General features: G+C 32.4%; 1 protein-coding gene across 1 annotated transcript; it reads left to right on the top strand.

The window, feature by feature from the left end:
* Positions 1-2,191: 2,191 nt before the first annotated feature.
* LOC107851167 lies at positions 2,192-2,644 on the top strand. The gene has a single exon (XM_016696132.2). The coding sequence runs from the start codon at positions 2,192-2,194 to the stop codon at positions 2,642-2,644; it is 453 nt and encodes a 150-aa protein (XP_016551618.2).
* Positions 2,645-20,711: the final 18,067 nt, after the last annotated feature.

Below are 20,711 nucleotides of genomic sequence, written 5' to 3'. Positions count from 1 at the left end.
TCCTCATGATATAGGTTCAGGTGCTCAGTCTTAGCAGCGACAGTGATCTTAAGTACCCTCCTCTACACTTCTGCAGTTGGTGAGTCCTCATGGTTCGAGGACCTGTATTTCCGGTTTTGTCTTGTCAATGATGGTTATTTATTTTCAGTTCAGTACGAGTCAGTTGGGGATCTATCCCAATGGCTCATCAGACTTATATAGTAGAGGCTTTGTCAGGCTAGAGTACCAGTATGTACAGAACTTCAGTATTTTGATTGTACAGAGCACTATTACTTCGTATCGCAGTATGTTCATGACATGGTTATTCCTCTTTATGTTAGCATGATTTGCGTTATAGTGAGTTCTGAAAGTGATGACAGGCTTAGAGGGTTAGCTTGGGGCCACGTGTGACCTTAAGCACTGTGTGACATCTCGAGATGGGTTCTTGGGGCGTTACACAATGATTTTGCAAAATATTGACTCTAAAAACAAGAAAAGATTTTAAATATAAAAAAAATAATCATATGAGAAATATGGTTCAAATTGATACGTCTCTCTTAGCCTCTAGCAGCAAGTGAAAGAGGTATTGTATAACAAACACAAAAATGATGATTCATCAACGACTTGAAACTTCTGGTGGTAAAATATATATGTACTTACACTAACATACATTTTTATATTTACATTGTCATATTAATGTGTAAAGGATCACTGAAAAATTATTTGAATTTTTACACTTCATTAAAAATCTCCGCAATACAAAAAATCATTTAATTTTAAATAATCAAATATTACACGTGCAAGGCACATGACGTTAAACTAGTTTATATAATATCAGTACACGATTATACACTATTCATACAATATAAATACATTATATACCTATTTATACAATATCGATACACGTTTATAAACATTTATAAAATATCGATATATCACATTATACATTACATAACTATTTTTTCATATATATATATATATATATATATATATATATCATTTATACAATAGCGATACACGTTTATACATTATTTGTACAACATTGATATATTATATATACACTACATAACAATTTATACATCATATATACATGTTTATACACCATATATACAATATTGATATCTGAAAAAAGTTGGAAAGAGAAAGTTTAAAAAAAAAAAAAACAATGCTATTATTTTTTCTTAATAAAGAAAACTGCAGCAGGAAAGAGCAAAAAAAGTTTTTTTAACTACTGCTGAAGGAAAAAAAAGAAAAGGGAGGTCATTTTAAGTAACAAAAAAAATCTTCACGATTTCTATTGGAAGATATTTACCTTTTTCTTTTGGTATATAACTAATTTTTTTTTTCGTTGGAGGTAACAAATGCGCTCTTGTTGTGTAATATGTAGAAGTCCATGTGGCAACAATAGTTACCACGTGTCTTCAATTTATTAAGACCCAAATGCCTACTCACCTTTCACCTCTTGGGTTGGACTTTATCCAGCTTGAGCTATAAATAGCTCAGTTGTTATGTAATAAAAGAGTAGTAAAAATTAATACAAAAAGATCCCCTCTTATTTTCATTCCTTATATTTTCCTATTTAGTTAATTTTATGACACATTATCAGCACGAGCCTCTGCAAAAAATTTTCAACCATACTCAAAGGTTAATATTTAATTTTTTAAATAATGTCTAATATTTCCAAACATAAATTTAGTGCCCTAGATCTATTGGACAAAACTTATATGTCCTAGGCACTAGATGTCGAAATACATTTAAATGTGATGGATCTGGCAGACACCATAAAAAGGACAATAAGACATCAAATCAAGACAAGGCCAAGGCCATGATATTTCTTCGTCATCATCTTGACGAAGGTTTGAAAATAGAATATCGCACGATTAAGGATCCCCTTATATTGTGGAACAATTTAAAAGAAAGATACGACCATGTGAACATAGTCATTCTTCCACAAACTCGTTATGAATGGACCCATCTGAGGTTGCAAGATTTTAAGAATATAACTGATTATAATTCTGCGATGTTTAGAATTAAATCACAGTTTAATTTATACGGGAAAGATATCACAAATCACGACATGTTAGAGAAAATATTTTCTACTTTTTCTGTCTCAAGTATGCTCCTGCAACAACAGTACCGAGAAATAAGATTTAAAAAATATTCTGAATTGATTTCTCATCTTCTTATTGCTGAACAACATAATATTCTTTTAATGAGAAATCATGAAAGTCGACTTGCTGGTACTGCTCCATTCACAGAAGTGAATGCTGTAAAATTTCTCCCAACTAAGCGTGAAAGAAGTCCTGATCCCAGTCATGGTTGTGGAAGGTATTTTAATCAGGGTGATCGCCTTGCAATTAATAATAACCCTCAGTACCAGCAGTGCAAAAAAAAGGGAGAAGCACCTGAAACAGCACCAAGGACGAACTATGAAAGTAAATGTTATCTATGTGGAGGAAAGGGTCACTGGTCGCGTCCCTGTTGTACGCCAAAGCATCTAGTAAAACTTTGTCAGGCGACCCTTAAGAAAGCAGAAAAAGATGTTGAAGAAAACTTCCTCTTTGAAGATAATACTGAGCCCATAAACTTGGAAGTTTCAGATTTCTTTGTAGTTCCTGAAGAACATGTAAATCAATCTGTCGGTGATAATTATGAATTAGTCTGATTATGTTACTTTTTTGTTCAAGTTGTATTAGTTTATATTTTTGTTAATAATCTCTCACTAGTCGTGTAAATCATTAAAGTTTGTGTAAATAACTTATATGCTAGTATGTTGTAGTATTTACATTATTTATATTTTTATTTTGAAAAAGATATGGATACTCCTCGAGTCTTATTTGGATTAATAATAGATCGTGATGATATTTGTGTAATTGATAGTGGAAAAACGCATGCAATATTTAAAGATGAAAAATACTTTTTCCACTTACTTAGAAGAAAAACAAATGTTACAACGATTTCTGGTAATTCAAAATTGATTGAAGGCTTCGGAAAAGCTACTATATTTCTGCCTAAGGGGACAAAATTAGTTATATAAGATGCATTGTTCTGTTCTAAATCTCCAAGAAATTTATTGAGTTTTAAAGATTTCCGTCGAAATGAGTATCTTATTGAGACAATAAATGAAATGAGTGCTGAATAACTTGGCATTACCAAAAATGTCTCAAGTCAAAAACAAGTGTTGGAGAAATTACCAACTTTGTTTTCCGGCTTATACTATGTCGAAATTAGTACAACTGAAGCACACTATATCGTAAATAAGAAGTTTACTGATCTAAATACATTTGTGCTTTGGCATGATCGAATAGGCCATCCTGGCTCAATAATGATGAGACGAATCATTAAAAATTCAAAAGGGAATCCATTAAAGAACCTAAAGATTCTTACAACTGGTGAATTTTCATGTGCTGCTTGTTATCAAGGAAAACTGATAAATAGGCCATCGCCACTAAAAGTTAGCATCGAATCCCCTCTGTTTCTAGAACGTATACATGGAGATATATGTGGGCCTATTCACCCACTTAGTGGGTTATTTAGATATTTTATGGTCCTAATAGACGCATCTTCAAGATGATCGCATGTGTGCCTCTTGTTTTCTCGCAACCTGACGTTTGCAAAATTATTGGCACAAATAATACAATTAAGGGCGCAATTCCTAGATTATCCCATTAAAGCTATCCGCCTCGATAATGCTGTATAATTTACATCCCAAGATTTTGATAATTATTATATGTCAGTTGGGATGCGAGTTGAACATCCAGTAGCTTATGTTTATACTCAAAATGGCCTTGCTGAGTCATTTATTAAGCGCCTAAAATTAATAGCAAGACCACTACTTATGAAAATAAAATTTCCCTCTACTATTTGGGGTCATGCTATCTTACATGTAGCATCACTTGTTCGTCTCCGACTAACTCATTATAATAAGTACTCCCAGTTACAATTGGTCCTGGGTCATGAACCAGATATTTCCCATCTACGAATTTTTGGATGTGCTGTATATGTGCCAGTTGAACCATCTCAGTGTACTAAGATGGGCCCCTAAAGATGGTTAGGAATATATGTTGGGTTTTAATCACCCTCTATAATTCGCTACCTTAAACCATTAACAGGAGATTTGGTTATTTCTCGATTTGCATATTGTCGATTTGATGAAATAAATTTCACGCAATTAGGGGGAGAGAAACATGAACTTAAAAGAGAAATTACGTGGAAAGTTTCATCATTATCTCATTTTGATCCATGTACCCCCATATGTGAAAATGAGGTCCAAAAGATCATTCACTTACAAAAACTAACAAATCAAATGCCAGATGCATTTACTGATTTGAAAAGGATAACTAAGTCACATATACCTACAATGAATGTGCCTGTCCGAATTGAAGTTCAAAAAGGACAATCTACTAATGTTATAGCTTCTAAATCCCAAGCATGCTTGAAGCGTGGTAGGCCATTGGGTTCAACGGATAAAAATCCTAGAAAAAGAACCGCGAAGAATGATAAAGATAATATTATAAAAAAATCTCCTGAAAAGACTCAAAATCTTATTAATCCTGATATTCCTAAAGAAATCAGCGATCCCGAGACTCAAGTAAATTAAGAACTTTTAATAAGTTCTACTAGTGATGAGGTAAATTTAGATCGATAAAAAATTATGGTGGATAATATTTTTGCATATAATGTCGGACTAAATATCATGCAAGACAATGAGGACCTTGAATATCTATCTATCGAAGAATGTCGACAAATAAAAGATTGGCCAAAATGGCAAGAAGCGATTCAATTAGAATTGAACTCACTTGCTAAACGAGAGGTTTTTGAACCTGTGGTCCAAACACCAGATGGTGTAAAATCAGTCATCTGTAAATGGGTCTTCGTACGTAAAAGAAATGAGAGAAATGAAATTGTAAGATACAATGCATGCCTTGTTGCACAAGGATTCTCTCAAAGAGCCGGTGTTGACTATGAAGAAACTATTCACCCACTATGAATGCAATAACATTTCGATACCTCATCGGTCTAACTGTACATGAAAATCTTGAAATTCATCTAATGGATGTGGTTACAGCTTATCATTATGGCTCACTTGATAATGATATTTACATGAGAATCCCAGACAGATTAAAGATGCCTAAAGCATATAGTTCAAAGCCTCGGGAATTATATTTAATTAGATTCCAAAGGTCGTTGTACAATCTAAAACAATTAGGGCTTATGTGGTATAATCATCTAAGTGAGTATTTAAAAAGTAAAGGTTACATAAATGATGTCATTTGTCCTTATATTTTCATTAAGAAAATGACATAGGGTTTGTCATATTCGCTATTTATGTGGATGATATAAATCTCATTGCGACTCCAGAAAAGGTCCAAAAGGCAATTGAATATCTAAAGAAAGAGTTCGAAATGAAAGATCTTTGAAAGACAAAACTTTGTCTTGGTCTGCAAATTGCACATTTAGTAGACGGAGTCTTCATCCACGAAACTGCCTATACCCAGAAGGTTTTGAAACATTTTTACATGGACAAAGCATATCCATTAAGTACTCCAATGGTTGTTTGATCACTTGATGTAAGTAAAGATCCATTCCGACCTCTGGAAGAGAGTGAAGAGATTCTTGGTCCTGAAGTACCATATCTCAATGCTATTGGTGCATTTATGTACCTCGCTAATGCTACATGGCCAGATATAACATTTTATATTAATTTACTAGGGAGGTATAGTTCTTCTTCTACGTGAAGACACTGGAACGGAATTAAGCATATATTGAGGTACCTAAAAGGGACTATTGATATGGGTCTATTTTATACTAACAAAGCTAGTCCATATCTTGTTGGTCAGGTAGATACAAGTTATTTATCTGACCCATATAAAGCATGATCTTAAACAGGCTATGTGTTTACACACGAAGATACTGCAATATCATGGCGATCGACAAAGCAGTCTATTGTTGCGACTTCTTTTAATCATGCTGAGATAATAGCGATTCATAAAACAAGTAGAGAATACATATGGCTGAGATCAGTGGTACATTCCATCAATGAGAGATGTGGCCTAAAGCTCGATATCAAGGCACCTAAGGTCATATTTGAACAATGCAGCATGCATAGCTCAATTAAAAGGAGGCTTTATAAAGGGATATAGAACGAAGCTCATCTTGTTGAAGTTATTCTTCACGCATGATCTCCAGAAGAATGGTGATATTGATATATAAAATATATGTTTCAGTGACAATCCAGAAGATTTGTTCCCCAAATCTTTACCAACTCAACCTTTGAGAAGATGGTATACAAGATTGAGATGCGAAGACTGAACCGATTGAATCAGGGTCTTCATCAGGGAGAGTAAGAATATGCACTGTACTCTTTTTTCCTTTACTATGATTTTTATCCCACTGGATTTTTTATGGTAAGGTTTTTAATGAGGCAGTACCCAAATGCGTATTCTGTAAATTTTTCCTTTACTTGGACTTCTAGGGGGGGGTGTTGTGTAATATGTAGAAGTCCATGTGGCAACAATAGTTGCCATGTAGGTTCAATTTATTAAGGCCCAAATGCCTACTCACCTTTCACCTCTTGGGTTGGACTTTATCCAACTTGAGCTATAAATAGCTCAATTTCTACGTAGTAAAGGAGTAGTGAAAATTAATAAAAAAAGATCCCCTCTTATTTTCATTCCTTATATTTTACTATTTAGTTAATTTTATAACAACTCTAAAAAAATTTAAGGGGTTGAAGTATCTATTTGATAAAAGAGGATTAATTTAGGGGAGAATTTAGATGATTTTTTCTAAGAACAAAATTAATAACACCCTATAATTTCATACTAGCAGTTTGAAGAGGGTGGTTTGTCCACAGATTTTATCTCTCTTTTATAAAGATAGAGAAGTTGTTTACGATAAATCCCAAAATTTGTCAATACAAATTTGAAAAAAAAAAATTTAGTGAATAAATCACATTAAGTATAGTGGATAAAGAATAATGTAAACATCAAAAAACTATAATAGACATAAAAAGGAAACAGATAATAAAAATAGGAAAGCAAAATAATAGGAGTAATAATCTATATCTATATCTATAATCATTATTTATAATATATAATCTATAATATATTAAAAGTGTAAGTGTGAAGAACCTTAGAATGATTTGAACTTTTTGCCCTTCATTAAAAAACTCTGCAATAGATAAAACTGTCTTTTTACTATTTTTCTAATATTTAAAACTTAAAATTCGTTTAAATTTAGTTGTTAAACCTTTTCTTATTTGAATTATATACCTTAAATTTTGGATGTTTAAAATAATTAAAATATTAACTTAATTAAATCTTTAAAAGAAAGACAATTAGTTGAAAATTCTAGAATGGCCAATTACGTGTACAATTAATATTCTGGTATAACTTAAAACTGTCTTTTTACTATTTTTCTAATATTTAAAGCTTAAAATTCATTTAAATTTAGTTATTAAAACTTTCCTTGTTTGAATTATATACTTTAAATTTTGTATTTTTAAAACAATTAAAATATTACCTTAACTAAATCTTTAAAAGAAAGATAATTAGTTGAAAATTCTACAATGGCCAATTACGCGTACAATTAATTTTGTGGTATAACTTACCTAGAATACCATTGTTTTAAAGTTTACCAAAACTAATATTTAACAATTTTAAATCAATTAGAATTTTACCTTATATAAAAATAATTTTTACAATACTATTGAAGTATATTTTGGATCAACCTTCACGAGAAGTATATCGTGTCTCTACTTCTAAGTTTTCTTCTTATTATTGTCTTTGTTCCATGTCGTTCCTTAATTTATTATCATCATTTTTTCTCCCTTTCTTTATTTCTTTTATTTTATAGCTTTAAAATTTTTATATGAATCACAATCAATAATTGATAATGAATTCTTGTATTTTTCTTTCAAATAAAAATTTCTTATCGAAAGTTTGAACAAAACAAGCATGTTGATGCAAAATAAAGTAGCTGAAAAAAATAAAGGTTATAATTTTCTTTACGAAAAAGGGTCAAAAATGTCCCTGAACTATTTGAAATGGATCAAAAATACTCTTCATTTATTTTTTGGCTCAAAAATACTCTTCTGTTTATTTTTTTGGCACAAAAGAACCCCCCCCTCCCCCCCACACTAACTTTTTGGTTCAAAAATATCCTTCTCTCTAACGAAATGCCACCATACACGCCACGTGAATAAAAATATTTACTTGACCAGTCCACGTCAACAGACACAAATGAGAAATCATGCCATTTAATTCATCTAACCATCAACCCATTTTTTTTTTAATTTAAAAGACCCAACCCCACCCATATTAAAAAGAAAAAATTGACCAAGAGAAAAAAATTTGAAGAATTTGATTGCTTATTTTTCATGTGATAGGTTAAGATATTTTGGATTGGTCCAGGAGAAAGTGAGGAAAAAATTAGTTCCTTAAATTATTGATCCAAAAGAATCAAATTTTAATCGGGTCGACCCTAAATAATTGGATCCTCAAATAGTTGACTCAATTTCCAAGAGCTTGGATTGCTACTGGATGTCCTATATGAATTTGTCTAATGAGGAACCTGATTGTAGTGAGAGGAATAGTAATTCAAAGATGAAATTGAAATTTAGAGAGTGAAAGTTTAGTGGCAATGTAGAACAAACACAAGTTAATGAGGTCAAGAATTGCTCGAGTGAGTCTCGTAACTTTGAAAATATAAAATAATAAAATATAAGGCGGTGAAAGGGATGATATGAGGAAAAAAAAATTCAAGAATTGAATTTTGCCTTTTGGTTCAAATTTTTTGAATATGGATCGGATTTTTAAGTAGAACAAAATGGGTTGATTGTTAGGTGGATTAAATGAAGTGATTTTTCACGTGTATGTTGACATGGATTGATTAAGTGACTTTTTTTAAAATATACGTGGTGTGCTTGGTGGTATTTCGTTGGAGAGAATGGTATTATTGAGCCAAAAAATAAATAAAGGGGTATTTTTGAGTCAAAACATTAACAGAGGGTATTTTTGAGCCAAAAAAATAAATAGAAGGGTATTTTTGAGACAAAAAAAATAAACAAAGGGTATTTTTGATCTATTTCGAATAATTCAAGGGTATTTTTGGCCCTTTTTCATTTGATTTATCATCTAATTTATCGTCACCAAAATTTAAAATTGCTTGCTTTTCTTTCTATGTTGTTTAGAACCTTTGTCAGGGTTGGAAATTGGTTTATATTGTTGTAGTATATAAGGGATCCACTCTTCTTTCTGTGTATCTTTGATTTCTATTTTATTTTCTTTTATAGAAGTTTGAAAGTTTTTTTGGTGTTTTGTGAAGAGACATATACAAGCATTTTTTTTATATTTTTGTAGAATTTAGTTAATATTTTATAAATTATTGTCATGATATGTTTTGCAGCATGTATAAAATTATATTTTTCTATTGTTGAATGTGTTTTCTAGCTGATTTCTAGGTATTTATAGATATAGATTGAACAACAGGTTAAGGAAGAGGGAAGTGTCCTGAATCCGAATTTAATTAGATTTCAATGTGGGTAGCGGATATAGGGTGGACAGTAAAAAGAAAAAAGAAAATCACGGAAGATATGATCTCCCTCCTCTGAATCAAAGTTGAAATTGAACCATAAATATAGATACAATCAGGTTAAACACCTTTAAGAATATTTTTGAAATAGATAAGAGGCATCAAGAGCAATTGGAACATGAAAAACTTCAATCGTATAGTTTATAGAGAAAATTGAAGGAAAGGAGTCTTTTAAGTCTTGAATGAAGGATTGGTGACATTGACCAACTTAAAGGGTCAAACATCATTAGGAAGCTTGATTAAGTTAATTGTGGACTTGATTAATATTTTCAAAAATTTATAATCTTTTCAAAAATACAAATCAACACAATTCACACCCCTCTTCAATCCAAATCAACTAGTCTCTCTCCTCTCTCTCGATAGTTTCTCTCAACTCTCTTCCAACTAACAGTTTTATAAATTTCTCCTTTCAATTCTCGGTGACTTCAACCTTCGACGATAAATAGTTGGGCTTCGAGTTCCCCTCTTCAATCCAAATCAACCAGTCTCTCTCTCTTCTCTCTTGACAACTTCTCTCAGCTCTCTCCCAACCAATAGTTCTGCAAATTTCTCCTTTCAATCCTCGGTGACTTCAATATCCGATGATAAATAGTTAGGCATCAAGTTTCTTTTCTACTTCAACCTTCAATTAATGTGACATCGTTGCTCTTTGGCCACAACAGCTTTGAATTCTTTAACTTTCAATCGACATGACAACCTTGATCTTTGGCCACAACAGCTTTGAATTTATCTTAGTTCTTTTTCTTCTTTCACAGGTAAAAATTTATGGCCTTTTTAGTTTTGAAGAAAATGAGTAACTTGAGCCAACTTCTCTTATAAAATTGGTTAACAATTTTAATATTTATTGCTTTAATTTGAAATGCGGTCTGGATAAAATCCTAATTTTTGGTATTTCTTCTCTTCTCTTTTCGAAGTGAATTATGATTTTTTATTATTTGTTGCATTTTTTGAAGTTTGATTTTTGTTGTTTGTGTTTATACAAACAAAATAATGATTAGGGTTGATTTGCTCTGTTTTTATTCTTGGTAAAAATGGTGATATTGTTTTTTTTTGCTAAACAAAATTGTGCTACTGATTTTTGTTTTCTCTAACAAATTATCCATCTATTGCAAGATATTAACCATTTGATAAATAGATTTGTCATATAATGCAACAGATCAACCATCTGATGCACCGGAGGAACCATCTGATTAAAATTTTGATGCAACAGATTTAGCATATGATGCAATAGTTTAACTATCTGATGCAACAGATTAACCATATATTGCAATAGATTAAGCATCAGATAAAAAATCTGATGAAACTAATTAACCATTTGATGCGACGAAATAACCATTGGATTAATGATCTAATGCAATAGATGAACCTCTTGTTGGATAAAATCCTATCAACTCTTCTAACAAGACATGTCCAAGACATAAATTTTTCAACTGATCATTCATCTGCCGCGATAGTTGACCCTATGTTAGAAGAAATCTAAATAATATTGATCGTTGATAACTGTTCCAATAGATCACTCGTGTGTTGTAACAGATGTGTGGCCTGTTGCATAGACCATTCATTTTTCTCAACAGATAAGTGATATATTTTGTATTATCACAACAGATTACTCAGCCATTGCTGCAGATTAATTAACTATTTTTATAGATCACTCATATGTTGCAACAGATGAATGATCTATTGCACAGACCATCCATCTTTCTCAATAGATGAGTGTTATATTTTATATTATTGTAACAGATTACTCAGCCGTTGCTACAGTTTATTTAACTATTCTAACAGATCACTCATATGTTGCAACAGATGATATTACAATAGATGTGTGATCTGCTACACAGACCATTCATTTTTCTTAACAGATGAGTGATATATTTTATATTATTGCAACAGATTACTCATACATTATAATAAATTATTTAACTGTTCCAATAGATCACTCATATGTTACAACAATATGTGATCTGTTGCACAGACTATTCATCTGTCTTAAAAGATGAGTGATATATTTTGTATTGTTGCAACATATTGCTCATCCGCTGCAACAGATTTGTTATATGCTGCAACAGATATACTACCTGATGCAATAGATAACTGATCTATTGGAAGTTTTATTTTACTATTTTTCTTGTTAGATTTACTGTTATCCCTTTTTAATGATGCATTAATCAACTATAATATATTTTTTATGTTCCTGTTAATTTTAGATAATATGGCTCCCAAAAAAATAGAAACTGAATCAAGTCCAAGTAAAGGAATAGGTGAAACAGCTAGGCTATATCCACCACTCTATGAGCTTGCTTTACAAGCGTTATCTCAATTAAGAGCAGAATATGATGAACACGGGGAGGAGGAATATATCAAACGAGATGATTCAAATGCTAATAGCCCTTTCGCCAAAGATTTGGTCAAAACCTTCAGTATTGATCGTTATCCTATGAGAATATAATGCGATGGTGCCATATATTTAACGGGTGATTTCGTGATTAAGTCAGCCATGGAAAAATCTTTCGGCGCCTTCAGAAAAATACTTCTAGAACAAAAGTTCTATGCTTATTTTAGGGACAACTGCTTTGGGAAAATCTTGATTTGTCGGAGGACAACAATGCTTGTTTCCAAATAAAAATGGTATATGAACTTCTCAAGCATGGGTTTATTTATGAAAATAAAGATAAGATAGATGAGGTATGGATAAATTACTGTCACATGCCTGTTTGTTTTGGTTGGAAGGTGTTTGCCATAGTTATTGGACTAAAATGTTATCCTTCTTCTCAATTTATACCTATTCTAACCCAAAATAAAAGCACCCCGCATACCTAAAAAAGGCAAAGGCAAGTCGTGTGATCGTGATGACCTGGTGTCCATTGTCGCTCCAAGCTTCAAAAATAAAAATTTACTAGAATTATTGAAAGGTAAAGGACTTTCAAAGAAGCACAAGCAGTCATTGTGCTTAGTTTGGTTTGTACATAATATTCTTTGGGAGAGAGATGTTAACAACACCATAAGCGTTGGTTTAATAAAGCTCTCCGAGGATCTTGAGGTATTTAACAGCTATCCTTGGGGTTATGAAAGCTTCAAAATGACTGTCAAATATTTGTTGACTCCATTAGCACCAAAGACAGTCAACTTATATGGCTTTTCATGGGATTTCATAGTAAATGTTTCTTTCTTTTATTATGATATCATTTATTTTTTTTTACTCAATAATGGTTTTGATTTATTGGCATTATTTTATAGGCTTAGGCGTTTGAAGCCATTCCTTATTTGAGACAACAAGTGAACAACCAGGAAGAAGTTTCCTGTCCAAGAATCTTGAGATGGTTGTTTGCCAAAATTGATAAAAATATAAAATTTATTGATCTCTTCAACCCCCTGAAGGATGTGGTAAGTATATTTATAATTAAGTTTTTATTTTAATTAATGATTTTTTTGAATGATCTAATCATCATTCTAATATATGTAATGATTTATGTTAGATTGTACATCTGTCGCTAGTCCCAACCAATCGAGAATTGAATATGCCATTTTTTCTTACTTTACAGTCTGTGCAAACTTTATCGGACCCTAAAGTCATCGACAAAATAAAAATAGAATTATTTGGAGCAACAACCATTGCAAGAAAAATAATTTTAGAGGGTGGGCTTATTGTTGTTGATGGTCTTGGTGGTGATGGAGCTGTTGGTGGTGGTAGTAGTGCTACTGTTGGTGCTAATGATGCTCATCTTGCTATATTTAAAACAAAACATTATGAGTATGATCATACTGGTTATACAGATTTTGCCTCTCTCAGTGAATGTTCTGCATGTAAATGTCAAGACTACAGGGCAAAACATGAGGTAGTGATTAATGCTATTAATGCATTAACTGCTTCTATAAAGGAATTGACATCTAAAAGGGGTGTCATTCCATCAAAGAGAATTTTATTTCCATCCACTCCATTAGAGATTAAGGCTAAGAGGAGAATAAAAGTGATTTCCAAGGCATTATCAAGCATTCAAAAAAGTAAAATTACAACTCCTCTGTCCATGTATTGCACTGAGCAATGTATAATGTCCAAAGGAGAGCAACACGAGCTGAAGAAGGTGAATATATATGTCTTCCAACTAACAAACAGACATATTTCTGTTTTAACAGATGATACATCTGTTGAAAATTATAAAACATATATATATATCTGTTGTAACAGTTGACTAACGTATTGTACTAGATAAAGTATTTGTTGCAACATATGTCTCATCTGTTTTAGCAAATCAAACAACTCTTCATACCACTTTTATTTGTACCAACAGATGACCTATCTGCTGCAACAGATGAGTCAATGTTGCAACAGATGGTTCATCCATTGGAAATTATCATACAGCTCTTCCTCATGTAAAAATTTGTCCCAACAGTTGATTCATTATTACAACAAAAATATAATCTATTTGGGGTAGTTTAAAACAAGAGGAAGATTTGTTTGATTTACTAGAACAAATTAGTTACCTTTTCCGTTTTATTATATCTCCGTGATTAGCATTGACCAATTCTAGCTTTGTAGCTAAATTTAGAAGCTACTACTGAAAAACATTGACAATATGCTACTCTACTCTTTTTATGGAAATACGGAAAACAGAAAGCGTAGAAACCGTATGTAAGCGATAATAAAGATCCACGATGAGCAAAGTCAAATTTCATAGCACCGGATGAAGAACAACTTGAACTTGTCCATATTGAGTAGATCTTTATAGCTTGAGTCTTTCAAAGTAATAACCTCACCCCTCCTTAGGAATCCTTAGTGTCAATACTTAAATTATTGATGTATTTGTTGAGATCTGTACCCATAACAATTTTTTTACATTTCATTTATTCGTTGATTTATTTTAGCTTAAGTTCTTAAGGCTTTAATTTATTTTATTTTTTCTATGAATTTATTTTATTAATTTTATTTTCCTAAAATAAATAAATTTACTCTCCATCTGACAATTAAGTACAATTTCACCAGTTAGTTCTTCTTCTGCTTTTTGGTCATTTATCGGCATTGCAACTTGAAACTTGTCAATACTAAAAGTTTTGATAGAATCATGCTGGTATGTCAATATTAATTCATGCCCCATTGGTGATCCATTATCATCATGTTGATGATCATCCTCTTTCTCTTTCTCACTCTCTAATTCCTTCTCTTTCTTACTTTTATTTTCTTCATCACCATCTACAGATCCTTATCCACCCCCCTCAACGTTGTTTTTATATCTCTCCTCAGCTTCACTTTTCCCTGACTGAGATTGTTCAGGAAGTTCCTCCAAATCCGTCTATAATGTATCCTTTTTTGGGTGGTCAGACGTTGATCCACTTTCACTTTCTTTTATTTTGAGAGACATGTTTTACATACAAACATTAGAAAAACAATTACATTACAATTGATGTATGCATAAATTTTAAAAAATAAATTACAAACACCACCAATAACGACAGACCAATAGCCACCACCACCACAAATACCACCAACCAATGCCACAAACACCACGAATACCGACATATCCGACAACCACCACAAATGTCACAAACCAATGCCACCACAAACAACACCAACCAATGCCACCACAAACAGCACCAACCAGTGCAACCATGATGACAACGACGATGACGACCACCACCACCACCACAAATACCACAAACACCATCTAACAATACCATGACAGTCAATAGAACATGGCGATAGAAACTAGGGTTTTTTGAGTTCTTCCTACAATTTTACCATCAAAACTAAAAATTGTAAACCCATTCTCAAAGATAATACAACTAAAAGTTTTCTTTTTCATCATTAACTTAAAAACCCTTATTTTTTTTTGAAAAAAATAACAAATATAGAACTCTTCTTGAACTCTCTATTACCTATGAAGATAGAGAAAAAGACTGATACAAGCAAGAATGAAGTTAAAAAATAACACCTACGTGGTCAGAAATGAGAAGAAAATTAATCTGTTGTGAAGGGTAGAGCAATTTGTTGAGTAGTTATTATCTGTACCATATAATTGATGGAGAAAGACAAAAGAGCGAAAACTCAATATTTGAAATGATGAAACATTTTTCTCGTAAATGGATGATTTGTATGGGTTGATTTGTATTTTGAAAAAGAATGACAAGTTTTGAAAATGTTAATTTGGTCTGAATTGATCTTAATTATTTTTTAAAATTATAAAAGATATGCATAATTTTTAACCCTCTCATCATGCAATTACCAAAAGACTCAATTGAAGTTGTAGTTAACCCTATGAACTCACCCCTGGTCCTAGATTAATCAATTTAGGTATATGAACTCAGTTGAAATTGCATAAAAACAAATGTTCAATCTATTGCATCATATATGCATCTTTGTAAATTATCAAAAAAATTAAGTAATCTGTTGCGACACATTACCCATCTATTTTAAATTGTCAAATGGATTGTCACCTGTCACAACAAATTACCCATATATTGAAAATTATCAAATAGACATTGCCATCTGTTATAGTTGACCCTATGAGAACTCACCCCTAGTCCTAGATTAATTAATTAAGGTATTAGTTAAACATATAAGGTAGTAAGAATCGGTTCAGTTCAGAGTGATCGATTGATGACTCTGGTCCAGAGAACACAATACCGTCTCATGATACAATTTTTGAAAGACTCAATTGAAGTTGTAGTTGACCCTATGAGAACTCACCCCTGGTCCTAGATTAATCAATTAAGGTATTATTCTAACATATGAGGTAATAAGAATCGGTTTAGCTCAAAGTGATTGATCAACGACTCTAGTCGGGAGGAATGAAATACAGTCTCATCATGCAATTTCTGAAAGACTCAATTAAAGTTGTAGTTTACCCTATGAGAGCTAAACCCTAGTCCTAGATTAATCAATTAAGGTATTAGTCTAACATGTGAAATTAATTGAAATTGTATAAAAACAAATGTTCAAGCTGTTGCAAAAGATTAACCATCTGTTGTAAGTTATCAATTCGATTAAGTCATTTGTTGTAACAGATTACTTATTTGTTGTAAATAATAAAATATATTATGTCATATATTGCAACAAATTACCCATCAGTTGTAAATTATTAAATAGATTAAGTCATATAACACAACAGATAACCCATCTATTATAAATTATCAAATAGGCACTGCCATCTATTGTAGTTGACATTATCAGAACTCACCCCTAGTCCTAGATTAATCAATTAAGGTATTAGTTGAACATATGAGGTAGTAAGAATCGGTTCAGTTCAGAGTGATTGATCTATGAGTCTGGTCACGAGGAACACAATACCATCTCTTATGCAACTGCCAAAAGACTCAATTAAAGTTGTAGTTGACCTTATGAGAACTCACCCCTGGTTCTAGATTAATCAATTAAGGTATTAGTCTAACATATAAGGTAATAAGAATCAGTTTAGCTCAAAGTAATCAATCAACGACTCTGGTCGGGAGGAATGCAATATCATCTCATTATTCAATTGCCAAAAGACTCAATTGAAGTAGTAGTTGACCCTATGAAAAATCACCCCTGGTCCTAGATTAATCAATTAAGGTATTACATGTGAAATCAATTAAAATTGTATAAAAATAAATGTTCAGCTTATTGTAGCAGATTAACCATTTGTTGTAAGTTATCAAGTAGATTAGGTCATTTGTTATAATAGATTACTCATCTGTTGTAAATAATCAAATAGATCATGTCATCTATTGTGATAGATTACCCATTTATTGTAAATTATTAAATAGATTGTCATATGTCAAAACAGATTACCTATCTGTTTTAAATGATCAAATAGGCGCTGTCATCTATTATAGTTGACACTACGAGAACTCACCCCTAGTCCTAGACTAATCAATTAAGGTATTAGTTAAACATATGAGGTACTAAGAATTGGTTCAGCTCAGAGTGATCGATTGATGACTCTGGTTGGGAGGAACGTAATACCGTCTCATCATGCAATTACCAAAAAACTTAATCAAAGTTGTAGTTTACCCTATGAGAACTCACCCCTGGTCCTAGATTAATCAATTAAGGTATTAGTGTAACATATAAAATCAATTGATATTGTATAAAAATAAATTTTAACCTGTTGCAACAAATATCTTTTCTATTGGATTTAATCAAATAGATTAAGTCATTTATTGTAACATTTTACGCATCTGTTGTAAATAATCAAACAGGTGCTGCATCTGTTGCGACGGATGACTGAGCTTTGGAAATTTTCAAATAGAAATTATTATCTGTTGCACTTTGATGTTTTAAAACCCTTTTTTTTAAAAGCAATTTAGGTATTTTCTGTTCAAGATAAAAAATTTAAAATACTAAAGTGGTAAAAAATAATACTTGGATAACTCAAAAATCTCCTGAGTGAGTAGTTTTATCTGGTCTTTTCAATGTCACCGTCTCTTCGTGCCCCTCAAAAGTCAAAAGTTATTAATGAATATTTAAAACCCATATCTAGAAGAATACTCTCTCCTTCATCCATAAAGTAAAGTAAGACACAACTCATCTATCACTCTTTTTTATTCTCAATTCTCTTTCTTTCCTTTTTCCTTTTTTTCTCTCTTCTTTTGGATGAGGATCCTTTCGGATATCAACCAATCAATATTTTCTCTCGACTGAACTGGATATTCTGATCCCTTTGCTTTTTTCACATTGCAATTATGGTTCACTATTGCTCTTTTTATCTCATTTTCTTCTTTGTATGTCATTTAAATTAGATATTTACATCTATTGCTATTAATGATTTACCCATTACCAGTTTCCTATTTATTGAGAAAATTGAAAGAAAGGTGACTTTTAAGTCTGTAATGAACGAACTGTTGTTTTTATATCTATTGCAAAATGCCTCATCGATTGAATAAATGGGTAATCTGTTGCATCAGATTGGTCATCTATAGATTCACTTAATTTTATGTTACCCTTTTGTATAGACGGAGCAACTATATGAAGAAATCAAACCAGTAGCAAGGCTGGTTTGATTTAGTCCAATAGATGACCCATCTGTTGCAATATGTCATCCATCTATTGCAACAAATGCCTTATCGACTGAGCAGATGGGTAATCTGTTGCGTCAGATTGGTCATCTATTGATTTGCTTAATTTTGTGTTACCCTTTTGTAATGTTTTTTTGTTCTTCTTTTGTACGACATCAAATGTATTTCTCTTGTTTGTAGATAAAAAAAAGTGAAACTGGATCCATTTTTTCCCGACCAGCATTAAAGGCTAGAGTAAAGATGGGTTTAATGGAATAAGCTTTTTGCAGATGGAACCACTTCATATGTGGGAGGTATATATTATTGGTCAACCTGTTGTGAAAACACACACATCCAGTACAATGATTTTGTGGATATTTGTTCTTTACCTATTAGGCGTTAATAATTCAAACAGGATATGACATTTTACAATTAAGATTGTTAGGTTCGAACTGGTATGGATGAGGGATCAAGTAGGTGGTGTCGATACCTTGTTATAATTTAATGACCATTTATGCTTATGTTTTTGTGTCAAGTTTGGGGAAAGGTTCAAGTTTTTGGCAGCAGTGTAAATATCCAATAATGATTGAACCGATTTTAATGGCTCAATGGACTTCTTAAAAGGACTCCGAAGCCTTGCATTACAACAATTATGATGGAAACAATAGAAATTCCCCTGGTCTAAATTTATCTGGATGGGTTGCTGGAGGAGACTTTTATACAGTAAAAGGTGATTGGAAGAATACCTCTGTGGGAAGGGGTCGGTTGAGCATACCATATATCATCTCAGACTTTGTTTAAGAGGAAACACAGGGTAGGATGGAAAGTGTAGCGAAATTGGCTGATGAAATTGACATGAAAAATGATAAAATTGGATGAGCTTCGAATGTGAAAGTGTATCCAAAAATGAATATCCATTAGTCGTTGAAGAAAAAGAAGAATGGTTAAGAGGACTTGAGCTGGTCACTTTGCTAGAGACTGCAACTAGCGAGCGTGGCCTTAATAAAGACCCACAAAATATAGGGCCAGAACTCTAAGAAAGTAGATTCGCGAGCATGGAAGGTGGTAAGATTGTTGGTCAGAATTGAAACCTAAACCAACTACCCTTAAATTAAAAATACGAGATCAAGCAAAGGTGGCAATTTCTCAAGTTAAACATACATCCCATGCCTCCTGTTTATGGCTCTATTCAGGTTAAATTTAGGAGTTGTTGGTTCAGGTTTCAATTTTGACTGATAATCGTATCAATTTTCTATGCTCGCAAAACTTCTTCCTTGGAGTTCTGGTCCTGCACTTTGTGAGAGTCTTCATTGAGGCCACGCTCGCTAGTTTCATTCTCGAGCAAAGTTTCTAGCTCCAGTCCTATTGACCATTCTTTTTTTTTTCAACGACTGACGAATTTTTATATTTGGAGACACTTCCACATTTGAAGCTCATCCAGTTTTTCCATTTCTCATGTCAATTTCATTGGCCAGATTTGTTAGAATTTCCTTACTTAATTCTCTCTGTTTCTTCTTAAACAAGGTCTGAGATGATATATGGCCGTCTCCACCTCTCTCTTCCCGCATAGGTATTCTCCCAAGCACCTTCTGCTGTATAAAAGTCTCCTTCACCAATTCATCCATATAAATTTAGACCAGGGGAATTTCTATTGGTTCCATTATTATTTGCTATAGTGTGAGGCTTCGGAGGCCTTTCAAGAAGTCCATTGCGCCATTAAAATCGGTCCAATCACTATTGGATATTTACACTACCACCAAAATCTTGAACCCTTCCCCAAGATTGACACAAAAACATGAGCATAGACCATTATTAAATTGTAATAGGGTGTCGACACCACCATCTTGGAACCCTTTGGCCTTATCAGTTTGCACCTATCAAACTAAAATGTACAATACAGGATCTTGTTTGAAGGATCAGTGTCTAATTGGTAAAAAACTGCATTCACAAAATCATTGCACTTTATGTGTGTCTGTTGCAGTAGCCTGATAATAATACGTAACTCCCACGTATGAAAATGGATCCATTGCACGCACCTTATTCTTCCTGCCCTATCAAGACAGTGTTTTTTATTCATCTACACGCATGTGATGACTATTAGAAAAGAGGTGTGAAGAGTTGTGACTTTTTAATATTAACACATTCAAAATAGTTGATGAATCTAAATCTCCATC

Source organism: Capsicum annuum, unplaced genomic scaffold (assembly GCF_002878395.1).
Source record: "Capsicum annuum cultivar UCD-10X-F1 unplaced genomic scaffold, UCD10Xv1.1 ctg3828, whole genome shotgun sequence".
NCBI classification, from domain to species: domain Eukaryota; kingdom Viridiplantae; phylum Streptophyta; class Magnoliopsida; order Solanales; family Solanaceae; genus Capsicum; species Capsicum annuum.
This window is presented reverse-complemented; position numbering and strand designations above follow the sequence as displayed.

Excerpts from the sequence above, each read along its gene's own strand:
- LOC107851167 (XM_016696132.2), top strand. The coding sequence starts at position 2,192 with ATGAGAAATCATGAAAGTCGACTTGCTGGTACTGCTCCATTCACAGAA.